The sequence below is a fragment of the Charadrius vociferus genome, unplaced genomic scaffold, assembly GCF_000708025.1.
Source record: "Charadrius vociferus isolate BGI_N301 unplaced genomic scaffold, ASM70802v2 scaffold621, whole genome shotgun sequence".
Classification (NCBI taxonomy): Eukaryota; Metazoa; Chordata; class Aves; order Charadriiformes; family Charadriidae; genus Charadrius; species Charadrius vociferus.
In genome coordinates, this window is record NW_009646926.1 from 411,451 (window position 1) to 426,109 (window position 14,659).

General features: G+C 43.4%; 2 protein-coding genes across 2 annotated transcripts in view; both read right to left on the reverse strand.

Moving 5' to 3' along the window:
* ARL2BP (ADP-ribosylation factor-like 2 binding protein) overlaps nucleotides 1-6,250 on the reverse strand; it is an 8,334-nt gene extending 2,084 nt beyond the window's left edge. Inside the window, exons 1-5 of the mRNA XM_009894460.1 lie at nucleotides 6,213-6,250; nucleotides 4,533-4,594; nucleotides 2,748-2,854; nucleotides 2,028-2,113; nucleotides 780-876 (exon numbers count right to left, since the gene is read on the reverse strand). Coding sequence (XP_009892762.1) covers nucleotides 780-876; nucleotides 2,028-2,113; nucleotides 2,748-2,854; nucleotides 4,533-4,594; nucleotides 6,213-6,250 — 390 coding nt within the window. The remainder of the gene's footprint in view (nucleotides 1-779; nucleotides 877-2,027; nucleotides 2,114-2,747; nucleotides 2,855-4,532; nucleotides 4,595-6,212) is intronic.
* A 3,929-nt stretch (nucleotides 6,251-10,179) lies between these two features.
* The window catches only part of RSPRY1 (ring finger and SPRY domain containing 1), a 24,827-nt gene continuing 20,347 nt past the window's right edge, over nucleotides 10,180-14,659 (reverse strand). Inside the window, exons 13-14 of the mRNA XM_009894461.1 lie at nucleotides 12,840-12,944; nucleotides 10,180-10,808 (exon numbers count right to left, since the gene is read on the reverse strand). Coding sequence (XP_009892763.1) covers nucleotides 10,712-10,808; nucleotides 12,840-12,944 — 202 coding nt within the window. The 3' untranslated portion in view covers nucleotides 10,180-10,711. The remainder of the gene's footprint in view (nucleotides 10,809-12,839; nucleotides 12,945-14,659) is intronic.

Here is a 14,659-nt window from a genome sequence, read left to right on the forward strand (position 1 = left end):
TCCTGCTGCTGACACACAGACTGTCTCCTTCTCTTCAACCTGCCCCCATTTTCACAAAACTTAAAGGGGTGGGGGGAAGTAGCAGAGGGCACAACTCTGACAACAACTTTGACTCGTTTGTCCTCGGTCCTTTGTCAGCTGCCACTGGACAGACACGGGAGAGCATTTACATGTATTTCATTTCCCTAGGAAGAGGCTCATCCAAAAACCTTAATACTTTGTTTGTTTCTCCAGCCTGGACAGAGAGGAGGAGAAATACAAATGGAATAAGCTTAAAAAGCTAATTTTGGATTGGCCGAGAAAAAAATAAAAACCAAAACACCCCCTTATCACAGAATCCCAGAACAGTCAAGGTGGGAAGGGATCTTGGGAAGTCATCTGGTCCAATGCCCAGCTCCCTCAGGACCATGTCCCGATGGCATCTGAGTATCTCCAAGGATGGAGACTCCACAGCCTCTCTGGGCAAACAGTGCCAGCGCTCGGTCACCCACACAGGAAAAAATTGTTCCCCTATGTTCAGCTGGAAACCAACATTCGAAGACATGCGCGTGTTTCTGAACAACCGCTCCACGTGCCAGCTTCATTCATGTTTTCTAAAAATTATTAAATGTGCATTTTGAGTTTAAATAGCCACTCAAGTAAAGTTATTTTCCTTTCGACCATGTATAGCCTTTGAGTAAGTGCCACTATAGTAACACTGCCTTTGGCACTCTCAGGCAGAGCTACACAAACCCAACAGCCATTATGCCAATGAAAATTTAAAAATGTGACATACTTACAGCTCTGTAATCCAAAAACATTTCTTTGAAAGCCAGAAAGTCAGTAAATGTGAGAAGCATATCAAATATATCACCTGCTATTTCATCTTTGTGCTGTCTGTAGAGAGAAGAAGTCGGGGAATTAGAAAATGTTCTATGTAGAACGTTACTACAGGTCTATCAGAAAGTAAAACTTCAGCCATACCTTGCAGTATTTCCAATCCAAGCACATTAACATATTACATTTATCTAAATCCAAGACTTAAGAGTACCAAATCAGTCCTTGAAAACTAGACAAAGAAAATGACCTGTAAGTCAAAAGAATTAACACCCAACTAGCATTTATCTATTTATTTATCTTGAGCACCGAAACAGTTAGACAGTCCCCTGGGAGGTGAGGAAGGTTGGGGAGAGGCACAGAACGCTCATACACACCCCTTAAGAACGAGGGACTGCACTGATGGTACTTGGTAGAGGACTTTTGATGAAAACATTTTGGAAGAAAGACTCTGCGCTGAAATACTGGCATACTTCAATAGGACTTTAACAGTCAAGGATTGGTTTCGTTTGGTTTTTTTTTTTTTTAAATTATGAATTCTTATCAAAAGGAGCTTTACCTTAAACAGTCTATCTTCTAAACATGCTACGTGCACTCACAGTAACTTCCCAATGTCTTATAAAAAAAAATTAAAATTAAATTGACTCAAATATTTTAAGATATTCAGTTCCCAATTGCACTTGATTTTCTTATTCAAGGGGAAAACCCTTGAATCTTTCCAAAGTGATTTCTTCATGAACTTGGCTAAGCTAACGTGACCAAATGCAAAAGCTTAAGACAAACCAAATTCTTCTCTGAATGCTTCATACAAGAATTGTGATAAAGGTATTTCATCACATGACTCTTGAAAGGCTACCAGGCTGTGTAAGTGTCCAACACGGAGCCTGAGAGAGAGAAATGGCACCTAACCTTTTCAGGGTCTGGCTTCAAAGTGATAAAATCCCTCCAGTGTTCTCATTGTGATTTCTCTTCCTACCCCCTAAAACACAAGGTATTTCAGCATGACAGTTCAGAAATTTAGAGTAGGAGACATGCTGAAGGCAAGAAAAGTGGTCAGTCATTGCTTGCATGAATGCCTTTTTTTTTTTTTTAATTAAAGAAGAACCTCTTTCTAAAGGGACCACTGTCAAATCTAAGCTTTAATCTAGATAAAAGGAATTAATTGAGAGGCACATAAGCCACCCCCAACCAAAAACAAAGCAGAGACTTACTGCAATGACATTGTGAAAGCGGTCATATTAAAACCAGGAATCCGATCAAGCAATTTTTCTTCGATGTATTTCTCTACTAAAGAGATCTGAAAAAAACCAAAGCATCTCTGTAACATCATAACAAATTTCAGGAGCAGGTTTCAAAACAGCGCATCTTACAATAACACCTTATTGACACTTCTTATTATCCTCACTGGGCAAACAGCTGCAGATTCCTCAGCTGGATAAGCCAGTTCAGCTATTCACACCACCGCTGAGGCACTGAGCTGAACATTTTTGCTGGCAATATTGGTGAGAGCAAACGCTGACTATTTGTATATAGTAACAAATTATTTTAAACTCATTTAATAGTATTGGCTGGTATAGTCTTATAATCATGCTTTGCATGAAGAATGTAATTGAAGCGTCCAATCCACGAAATAATACAACTGGAAAAGAACAAACTTTGTTATGCACTTTATTTACTACAGCAATAGGCTAAATTTCTATTCAAGAGAGATACACAACTTCCAAAGCATTTGTAGAAATTTTCAGGTGAAAAAAAAGGAACCAAGAGCTCCAGAACACATCTTTCTTGCTCACAGATCATGACTGTGCTTCAGGAAGAGACAGCAGGCAGCATGTTCGCTCTGCTGTAAACCCAGGAATACAGGACCTGACACTGGCCTTAATAAAAATTAAAAAAGCAGTATATACGAAAAATAGGAAAAAGTATCTTACATATTCATTAAAAATAGAAGTATAGATGAGCTTGTTTTCTTCTGAGTCATCAAACTCCTGGTAGTGCTTCTCCATAAAAGTCCTCTGTATTAACTGGAAATCATCATCTGCACCACAACAAAAACGCATCATACAGTTACGAGTTTAGTCATTCTTTTTGTAACACAAACCCCACATTCACTAGCCCTCTGCTACCCCGTTGTAACCACGGAGCCCTGCACACGTGCAGGGTCAGTCACTCCAGTACCGCAGCTGCTGCTGAGCCACCACGTCTGACCCATCTGTGAGAAGGCAGAGGCCGCTGGCGGAGGGCAGCACTACGGGAGACAGAGCAGCAGGGCAGCAATGCATCAGCCTGCGCTGGGACAGCAACTGTGTATTCAGAATGGCACGGTATGAACATGTCCACCTAGCAAGGTCTACAATTAATTTTTACAAGTTTCATTTACACTCAGTATTAGCAATTAAGTCCTTCTGCTTTATATTTTATTAATAAGGTTATTTATTCTGAACCCCTTTTTGTTCGGGCTCTCAAGTCAGCAAAAGCAATTACCTCTTCCCTACAAGAATTCAAAATAACTTTTTTTTTCCTTGAATTAAAAAATATTAGTGAAACTCCCACATTCACTTTCAATTGCTGATTTTTTTCCAGTTGTAAAAGGAAACAAGAATAAAAATGAACACAGTAGGTCACCACTGAATTCAGCAGAACGGGTATAAATACAAAGTTTACTTAACACTTTAACACTTTACACAGTGTTAAAACACACCAGTCTCAGCTTTCTAAACCCTAACATATTCCAAACTAGTGTCGTTAACATTTCTCCAGGTTCAAGTACATCACCAGGAGAACAGAGGCTGCAGAATCGACATCTCTCTGGGAAGGATATGGTCAAAAAGTTTATATGCTGTTCTTATGAAGCAGCTGATGGCCCATTAGCATGCGTTCTGTCTGGCCACCTTGTGCACTACTTCCTTGCACACACTGACTTCTCAGTTAAAATTATAGTGCCAAGAATTGAGCACCTTTTCTTGCCTAAGCTCACACGATGAGATTGGTGTTATTCAACATCCCTGCTATAAAAAGGTCCTGCTACACCACAACTGTATGCATACGTGCAAGTTACATGCAACAAAATCAACTCAGGATAGTCTCAAAAAAGTGAAAAGTGACAAGACATGATGACACCCATCTCCAGCTTTTGAAATGCTGCTGCAGAAACAGAGCATATAAACCGTTCTCTGTGCTCAGCAGAAACAGGACATGGGACAACATACTTAAACTGCAGCACAGGCACCTTACATTACAGATTACAAAAAGCTGCCTGCAGCCACAACAGCTGGGCACTACAGCAAATTGCCTGGACAAACCACGGCAGCTTCTAAGCATATCGTGACAAACACGTTACCAGAGGTTTAGGCAGAGCTGGGGAAGGGACCTCTCACAGTCTCTTCCCTTTATAAAAAGGTGTAAAAATTCCAGAAAGCTTTGATTTCCAGGTGAGACTTACAAGTGTCTTTACTGTTTATTTATGAAGCAGCATATTGCAGTGGTGCGGAGAATAATTTTCAAGACTCATAAGCACACTGTTGTGCAAACAGCACATAGAAGACTTTTGTGTGTATTTTTACTATGCTACCAAGTTAGGGGTGAGGGGAAGAAAGGAAGGAAAGCTTCCACAAAGCAGGCAGGGGTATTTTGTCTCTGTATGCCTGTTAACAGAAGAGCAGCTTACAATACGTTTAGCACTCCTCTTGTCATCTGTAACTACTTGCAGAGCTTACCCATGATGATATCCTCCAGATACCCGACAACTGCATCAAACTCTGCGTCTGAAGGAGAGGACCTGAAAGCAAAGGAAGACGGTACTGCATAAAGATATACTTCAATCACAGCAGAAATAAAAATTAAAACTAAAAAGTGGTAACAAAAGCCTAAGCAAAAATAATCCCAGTAATTACAAGATAAGTGAATAATTTCCTAGTTTCAACCTACAAAATAATCCACAATACTGATGCTAACACTGCTTCATGGGGATTCTCATCAGCCCTCTACTGTATTTCCCCCTGGTAAGGTGCCTAATTGAAAAAAAAAAGAAAAAGTTTTACTGGCATTACTGTCAAGGTAATTCTAGTCCTAGTGCAGAAGGATGTAAAGAGTGTAATTAGAATGGCAAATTACGTGTTTTCCAACCCACAAATCCCAGCTGCTACCACAAGCTTTCCTTCTGCTCTCTTCCCTGTGTAACTCTACATGGTGATCACAGAACTCTATACACACTAGAGAATATTTTGAAATACTTGGTCTTGTGGAACCACTTACACTCAATGTATACACGAATATTACATAACTGAAGAAATGTAAACATTTTTCTTGTGCAAGAAACATCCCTAAATGCTACAAATAAATGGCATAATCTCCTAAACTCATTCTATCATGAGCAAATATTAAACACCATTATTGATCTGAAGTCATCCAGGGAAGAAACCTTTGGCACCAGAATTTTGGGATTCCTCTGCTAAACCTATTATTGTGCAGACACAGTAAATAATCCACAGGTGCTCCTTGGCTTGGATCAGTGAAAGCACCATTTAAATGAAATTAAAATTAAATGTCTATTTCTCTTTCAGATTCCTCTTTAGGAAACAGAGCAGAACACTCTTTTAGACTAAGTTTTAAAAAACTCATTACATTTATTTTGCTTTGAATAACAGCCCAGAGAAACTAATCCAACAACAGTTTAGCCAGCAGGGCTCTTTCTGACCTGGAAAAGGAAAAGATATTTGATTAAAAGAGGTGTCCAATCACCAAGTGACATTCTAGCAACATTTCTGATCTGTTAAGCCTTGGGAGACAAGCAAAGGTAAGGCAAGGGACTGGAAAAGTGTGCTGTTCCACCAGAGGGCAGGACACCACCAGGAGAGGAGCTGGCACAGCACAGTCGAAGCACTACATACCCTGAGCATCACACTCGGGACTTCAGGCAACAGGGCTCCTGGCTTTCTATTTACATGCAAAGACAGGAGACTCTGTCTGTAAACCTGTCTGTTGACCCATAAAAGGTCTCACACATCTAGAAGGAGCACATCCAAACATAGAGGAATACTCTCTTCTCGGAATACGTGATACAAAACAACACATGCTCTTGAAAAAAGAGAGAAATTTTGAATTTAAAATGAACACAAAACCCCCAATTTTCAGCCTTACAGTGTTTATTTTAATCACTCAGCCAGGGCTATCTGGTGCTATAGTCATTGCGGTTATATTTAGTTTGACTTCACCTAAACTCTGAACTGATGTTATTCCCTCCTGAAGCTTTGCATTTTTCTGCATCCTTGTTCTCCTAAGAGGGAGAATCTGGTAATCAGTGTAGTGTAATTCATTCGTGCAATTACATTCCTATTAAGATATTTTAACTAGTAATTAGTTTATTGACAATCTGACACAGAATGTAACATACTCACACAGCTACACCAAAGTTTTCTTCATCAGAAGTCTCCATTGCTACTGCATAACCAGACTGGAGGAGAAGCAATCTGCTGTATTGCTGCCGTCAGGGGTTGCTTTTTTTCAGACAAAGTACTAAGGAATAACACATGACTTGATGTTAATACAAATTCAATTGTTAAATTAGCATGCACTTCTCAAACAGTGAATCAGGAGAGAATCTTTAATTTTTAGATGTAAGAATTTTAAAATCATGTTGTTCCAAAGTTACCGCTCCCTCTTTTCTATAATAACCCAAATTCTCCAGGAACTTTCGCAGCCTGCTCACAGAACAGGCTCAAAACTGCACATACCTGCAGTTAGTCCCTCTAAAGGGGTTTTAGAATCATAGAATCGTGTAGGTTGGAAGAACCTAACACTGACAAACCCACCACTAAACCATGTCCCTCAGCACCATGTCTGCCCATCTATTAAATCCCTCCAGGGATAGCAACTCCACCACTGCCCTGCGCAGCCTGTACCAGTGCTCGACAACCCCTTCCGTGAAGAATTTTTCCCTAATATCCAATCTAAACCTCCCCTGGCACAACTTGAGGCAGTTTCCTCTTGTCCTATCGCCTGTTACTTAGGAGCAGAGCCCGACCCCCCCTCACTACACCCTCCTTTCAGGGAGCTGTAGAGAGCGAGAAGGTCTCCCCTCAGCCTCCTCTTCTCCAGGCTGAACACCCCCAGGTCCCTCAGCCGCTCCTCACAAAATGTTTACATCTTTTCTCCTGAAGCATCTATGGCTGACTACTAGAAAGACACAAGAAAATGAAGCCAGATAAGATGAAGACACTACCCCAGTCCAGTGTGTCCCCAAGAGCTCATAGGCCAGGCTTTGCATAGCGATCCCACCTGCCAGGCCAGTGCCAGGCTGCACCCTGGCCAGGCCCTTGGCTGTGAGCAGTTACTGACCAACCACACAGTATGAGGCACACAGCACCCCAGAGCCACTGAGATAGGCTGGCTGGCTTCTGGGTGCACGTTTGGGACACGCTGCTCCCACCACCCTTGCTGGGTTAGACCCAATGCTGGCCTTCAGAGCAGCCCACCGAGGGTGGGAGCCCCCTCTATAGCATCAAGGTGCACCAGGAGGGATAAGTGCGATTCTCGCCTCCCCCTTCTCGCTCCTGGGGAGAGCGAAGCCGCCAGCCCCGGCCTTCCCCAGGGGGACCCAGCAGCCGGCCTGCCTCACCTCCCCCTCCTCCAAGGGACGCAGGCGACGGGGCCGTCATCTGCCCTCTCCAAAAGGAGCACAGGAGACTGGCGCTTGTCACGCACCTACCGCCGGTGAAGGGAGCCAGCACCGCCTCCCTTACCCTCCAGCCCGCCCGTCTCCTAGGAAACGCTTCCTTCCGCCCCGCCCACAGCCAATCGGAGAGCGAGGGTGGCTGAGAACCGCCCGCCCCCAAACCAGAAGGCCCAATGGGAAACGCGGGCGGGGACCGCCGCCATGATGGGCCGTCAGGCCTGGCGGCGCCGGTGTGCTGAGCAGTGTAGCGTCCAGGCATCAAAGGCTGTCCTAGGAAGGAAACAAAAAGAAAACAAATAACGTGCTTCGTTATGATGCACGCAAACGTCGTATCGGCGGGTTTCCCCTCATAGATCAGGGCCCCGAGGGCTGGAGACCCCAGCCTGGTTCACTGTCCACAGGTGCCTACAGCCCACCTCACCCAGGCACGGCCTGGGCCGCTCCGGCAGAAAGCTGCACTCGGGTGTTTCACACAATTTTCTTGCCAACTTCATGTTCAAGGAACGGCTCCCTCTTCCACAGGCTGCCTGCCTCACCCTCTGGCACCAAAACATTTGTAAGCCTGGCTCTCAACAGAAGCAAAAGAATGAGAGAACAACAAACAGCCTTCAAGACGTTTTTATTGTCAAATGGACAGCTTCACTACAACTCATTTCCCCTTCTGAGGGCCTGTGGAGCTACTGCCTCCCTGCCCCAGCACCTTTGGGGCAGGGACTGAGGGGGGCACTGCACCAGTCATGGAGAATTGAGCCCCCACTATGGATTTCAGCAGAAAGCCAGTCAAATTATGCAGTCTTTTCCCTCTGTGAAATGAACAGGACAGTTCTCTGCAATGCAGCTCCCTCCTCTGGCACCATTGGCTTCCTCTGCCCAGCAGCAGCTGCATGGAAGACGGTCTGGGGCAAAATTTTCCAAAGCATTGACATTCTTTTCAACAAAGAACACAGGCATTTAGTCCTGCATCCACAAAGGCACCAAGGCTCTGAAGTCACCTCTGTTTCAAGGGGACACCAGACACTTAGAAGCTTTTGTGGACCCGGGCCTTAAAGAGCTTAATCTCATACAGCAGTTGATACAAATCAGGAGTCCTAGGCACTTCTGAAAAATTTTACCTCAGTTAATCCTGGCCAGGGAAACCAAAGCCCTGAAGTTCCTAGAATCTATTAAGGCAGAGTTCAAAATGGTTCTGTCCCACCTCTTCCCTAAAGTATCTTTGGACCTTAGGGATAAAGACCTATCATTGCATTTGGAAGCATTTAAAATATCAAGTGATTCTGAAATTCTAAGATCCTTGTGGCAGTAATGGTACTCACGTGTTTGCTCATTCAGCACCGAGCAGGAAGGTGATGCGGCCCTGACTGGCAACGTGGATTACAGCAAAACAGCATTAAGTACAGTCAGTGAGGAAATTACATCCCCATGGCACATTTGCCAGTCTGACTTTAATCAAAACAGGCATCCAAGGTGGAAGAGAATTCACATTTTAGCAAAAAGCCTAACCAGCCCTCCATTTTTGGATTCAGTCTATATTTGGAAAAAAGTCAACAAGAAAATGATGGACAGAACTTTCTTAATTCACACATTAGACACCAGAGGGTCAATGGAGACACTCTTTTCCTTTTTTTTTTTTCCTTTAAAAAAAAAATCTGGATGAAATTCAGCACCCTTGAGTTAGCAAAGGCAGAAGGTGAAAGGAGTTACCAGAGCGCTTGATTCTAGAACCTGTGTGCAGAGCTCTCTGTTCCTAGTTAGGTCAGGAAGAAGCAGCTTCAGCTCTGCTTTGTTAATACTTGATAGTACAGTAAAGATAAACGATTTTAAAAATAAGATACATCACAGCATGAGAATTCACTACAACAGTCTCTGCTGTTGAATCACTGCCAAGAAGTGGGATGGTTTTGGTGTAAGTTGTGTGTGAATTAGTAGAGTTCTACTCTATAGCTTGATAATTAAAATAAGAAACCTGTACAAGTCTTGGAAGAGACCGAGTCATATCCTCAGTTGGTGCAAAATAAGCATAACCACCACTTTTTGTGCTACTTCACTGACACTAGCTGTGAACCCCAATTCCTTGTAGAAACCTAGTAAAACAGTCAAAAGCTGCCCGCTGAAATGCATCCTTTGCATACAAAGGTCACAAATGTGTAATTAAACTGGAGCAGAGATTCCCACTGTATGATCCCTATCAAAAATATGAAGTGTGGCCCCAAACCTGCTTGGAGCAGGACTGACATGTGGCAAGCAAGGTGCATTTTTGAAGAGTTACAGAATAAGACCGAACTTGCTATCCAAATAACATTGCTTTTTTTTTTTTTTAAATAAACCGGCCCAAAATTCTCCTCTAATCTTTTAAGATAGCTCAATATTTCCAAAGTGAACATAACTTTCAAAAACAACACTGATTAAAAAAGATGTTTGATGATATCTTAAAAAATACCCAGAATATCAAATTAATTCCAGTCCAGCGTTATAATTAGTTAAGAATACCTCCTGAAAATTATATCCTCACAAAAAAAATGTGGGTACTGAAGTTAAAAGCATCAGAAACATTATGTACTTGAAAATACCACCGATCTTTTAACGTTTAAAAACAAATCAGAACATTCTTTGGAATCACCAAGTTATTAAAACATGTGAGTTTCTCTACAGTCTCCACACTGTCTTTTCAAATCTGTCTGTGTACAGATTAAGTCTTTGAGCAGTTTAAGATCCACTGTCGGAAAATACAGAGTCTCTGACCAGCAGGAGGCTACATTAAACAGGAAAACATTGGCATTCTCCTTTTAGTACTGACTTCTGCCAAAAATAGAGACTTTCGAGCACAAGACAGAACCGCCCTGGTTTAGGAGATACTTCTTTCCTCTTCTTTTCAAAAATGCATTGTATGTGTACTTCCAGTGCAAATTTTTTTCAGCACTTGCGACAGGCGAGAAGGAAAGGGGGAAGAAGAGAGACACTCTTCTATGGTCTTGCTTGGAGGAACCAACAGCCATAGCACACTGACCTACCAGCTCTCCTTATGGTTGAAACCGGTTCCCATTGCTGGCAACTTGAAATAGCTTATTAAAGATTTCATTTTTTAAGATAAACAGATTACAGTTTAGCATGAAATCTGGCTGTGGCTATGGTTCTATGTGCGTAAAGATTGGTTAGAGATGCTTTCCCCTTTCAGTATTGGTTGGAGTTCATTAAAAACAAGTCTGTGGTATTTCTCCACGGGTGTCATGAAATGTGAGAGATCTGTCTGACTCGGGTTTGTATTTCCTGTCGACACAAAGGGCAGGTCTCCAGTTGCAAGGCACACTCCATGCACAGGTCACTGAAGCAGAATAAAAAAAAAAAAAAAAAAAAAAAGAGTTAAAGCCCACATTTACAGTATGAAAAACTAAAAGGAAAAGAAAATATGTAAGCACTAAGTAGTTTAGTTAGGCCGCTAGAAATGCTGGAAAGGTAAGTCTTTCAGCATGGAGATTAGGAATTCCAAGTCAGGTGTTGTGGATCCACAGGCTTTGAGAGGAGATCCTGCTGCTCAGCACCCTGCAGAGCCGAAACTGCTCATGCAGTCGGTGTGGATCACGCTTGCATGCTTTTGTTAATCTGAATGTGTTGTCCCACAGGGCTCGGTGCTGGGGCCAGTTCTCTTTAATATCTTTATCAATGATCTGGATGAGGGGATTGAATGCACCCTCAGTAAATTTGCAGATGACACTAAGCTAGGCTTAGTTGATCTGCTTGAGGGTAGGATGGCTCTGCAGAGGGATCTGGACAGGCTGCACCGATGGGCAGAGGCCAATGGTATGAGGTTCAAGAAGGCCAAGTGCCGGGTCCTGCACCAACCCCATGTGGTGCTACAGGCTTGGGGCAGAGTGGCTGGAAAGCTGCCTGGCAGAAAAGGACCTGGGGGTGTTGGTGGACAGCCGGCTGACTATGAGCCAGCAGTGTGCCCAGGTGGCCAAGAAGGCCAGCAGCATCCTGGCCTGTATTAGCAATAGTGTGGCCAGCAGGACTGGGGCAGTGACCATCCCCCTGTCTCAGCACTGGTGAGGCTCCACCTCAAGTACTGTGTTCAGTTTTGGGCCCCTCATGACAAGAAGGACATTGAGGTGTTGGAGTGTGTCCAAAGAAGGGCAACGGAGCTGGTGAAGGGTCTGGAGCACACGTCTTATGAGGAACAACTGAGGGAACTGGGGTTGTTTAGCCTGGAGAAGAGGAGGCTGAGGGGAGACTTTCTCACTCTCTACAACTACCTGAAAAAAAGGGTGTAGATAGGTGGGGGCTGACCTCTTCACCCTGCTGACAAGTGATAGGACCAGAGGAAATGGGTTCAAGTTATATCAGGGGAAGTTTAGATTGGATATTAGGAAACATTTTTTTCACTGGAAGGGTTATTAAACATTGGAACAGACTGCCCAGGGAGGGGGTGGATTCACCATCCCTGGGGGTGTTTAAGAAAAGGGTAGATGTGGTACCTGGGGACATGGTTTAGAAGTGGTTCTGTCAGGTTAGGTTAATGGTTGGACTTAATGATCTTAAAGGTCCCTTCCAACCTCAACAATTCTATGATTCTGTGAACACTTGCTCCAGTCTGGAGAAGAGCAGCCCCAGTGTCCTGCATGAAGCTGTCTCCGCTTCTGGTTGAGGCACAAAGAGAAGAGATGTGCCCAGTGTAAGATCCAGACAGAAGACCCATGGCAAGACTGCTTCCTACTGCTTCCTTGAGGGCTCTAAAAAACACTAAGCAACTGGACTTAACTGATTAAATTTCCTAGTAGGCTACAGTATTGCTCACACAGCTGTCTCATTTTTAGCTTTTAGAGGAATTTGTGACTTTAGACAATCCATTTGTTGAACACTTAATGAGTATTTGAGAATATAATGAATTTTCTGCTCTCCTCAGTGTGATCTGGATTTCACAGTACCAGTACTAAGGAAGTAGTCATTAGCAAAACCTCTGAGATGAGGGTATTGGACTCGGTAGCCCAGGGATAGCATGTATAGTACTGTAGCCACAGTACTTCCCCAGCCCCAAACACCCACAGAGTTAAGGATGAAATCTGCTCAGGGCAAGGGGAACGGTGGGAATACTATGCTTAACTTCTGAATATATCACATCCTTAAAATGATTCATTACTTCCTTTATGCTGGGGACTCACCCAAGGTAAGCAGGGACTGCATCTGGTCTCACCTATGTTCAAACACACACATTTTCTGTGTCTTGGTTTTGGACTTCTGTTGGTTTTGTCTTTTGGGGCGTGGTGGTGGGGTGTTGGTTGTGGTTTGTGTGTGTGTGTGCGCGCGTGCGTGTGCGCGTGTGTTAGGTTTTTTTTGTTTCGTTTTTTAAAGTTTTTACCTGTGTCCACATGGCCTGAGTTCTGTGTCCGCTACCTCATCACAGCAAAGCGTGCAGCAGTTCTCTCGGATGCTCACTTGCTTCAGCAAAGCCAGGCGCCTGTGTCTGAAGAAAAGGGACCCCCCCACCACACACACACATTAGTTTAACTCAAGAGAGATTCATAACTCTTCCGAGTATTGCATCGAGACCAATGCAGCACTTGCCTGTGCTACTCAATGCTACTGCTGATAAGCGTCAAGCATAACTTCCCACATAAAAGACTTAACACACCCAGAGATCTTTAGAACAGTTTGACTCCCTATTCTGCTCTGTGTTAGACTACAATTCTTCTAGGGGAACACTTAAAAAAAAATAAATAAGTCTTCTTTAGTATTTGTGTACTTTTAAGAGTTAAGAAAAAAACCCCCAACCTATACAAACCCACGTTATCAACAAAATTCAGAAACCCTACAATGCTGTAACACAGTTTGAAAGAAATTGAAAATAAAATCAACAGCCCAATATGGCAACTGCCACAAGGGAGAGTAAATGGATAAAAATCCCTCCTTTGATGAAATAAGACATTTCGAGTTTGGAACATACACACTACATGGCAAAACTGTTCAGTGGCAGGGTGACATGTCTAGCCCAGACTATGCTCATTTAGAGCCTCAATGGCCTCAAGTTGTGCCAGGGGAGGTTTAGATTGGATATTAGGGAAAATTTCTTCACCCAAAGGGTTAAGCGTTGGAACAGAATGCCCAGGGCAGTGGTGGAGGTGCCATCCCTGGAGGTGCTTAACAGACGGGCAGATGTGGTGCTGAGGCACACGGTCTAGCGGTGGTTTTTGCAGTGCTAGGTTAATGGTTGGACTCTACAATCTTAAAGGTCTCTTCCAACCTAGACAATTCTGTGATTCTATGCCCCAATACTAGATGCATTAAATTCAGCATGGCTCTACGTGAGTTTATGTTAACTCATGTGATGGATAATTAGGGTCTGCTCAGACCCTTGCCTTTTGGGGGGGGAAAGGCAAGGGTCTGAACAGACCCTAATTATCCAGGGGGGGCATCACTTTTAAAATCAAAGCCATCTTTTAGTTTAGGATTGGCTTATTGTTTCCAAACAGCTCAGGCTGTAAGGCACGGATGATCTCTCCTTACACAAAGAGCAACAGTGTCCAGCTTGGAATGGAGCCTTTCAGTGCCATCACATACTAAATAGGCTCTAACACAGGAGGCCAGGTTTCTCCAGTCAGGAGAAACCAGGACTAAACAGTTCCCAGCATCAGGAAACCAGTTTCCCCCCAGTTCCTCTCTACACCTTTTGGCACAATCAAGTAACAGCTCTCACAGCTAATGCTTAAACATTGGTATTAATGTCACCCTGGCACTACTCTTGCAATCACATCTGATCATCAGCTAAAAATTGCAAAACCCCCTCATCTTGTGCATGACACTAACAAGACAGAAGAACAGTTACTCTGAAAAGGGGGCTGACCAAGAATGATAACTAACAGAGCATCCTGAGGGATTAAGTCAGACTCATTTAAAGCATCTGCGGTCACAAGCACATGTAAGTTACTCTGGCATTATATGTAGGTACAAAATGGTTTTGCAAGTTGCATTTGATTTTCTCTGCATAAATACAGTATCGCAAGACACAAACTTTGCCAATGGGTGACTCAGATCCAAGAGGAAGGGGTTTACTTGTTTTCTTTTTAAACACTAAGATACCTAAGTACCTAATTCACTTGATCAAACAGCTAGGCAATTAAGAACCAGTCTCTGAATTTTATTATAGCCAGGGGTACCCACCTCCAACACCCCCCCCCCCCC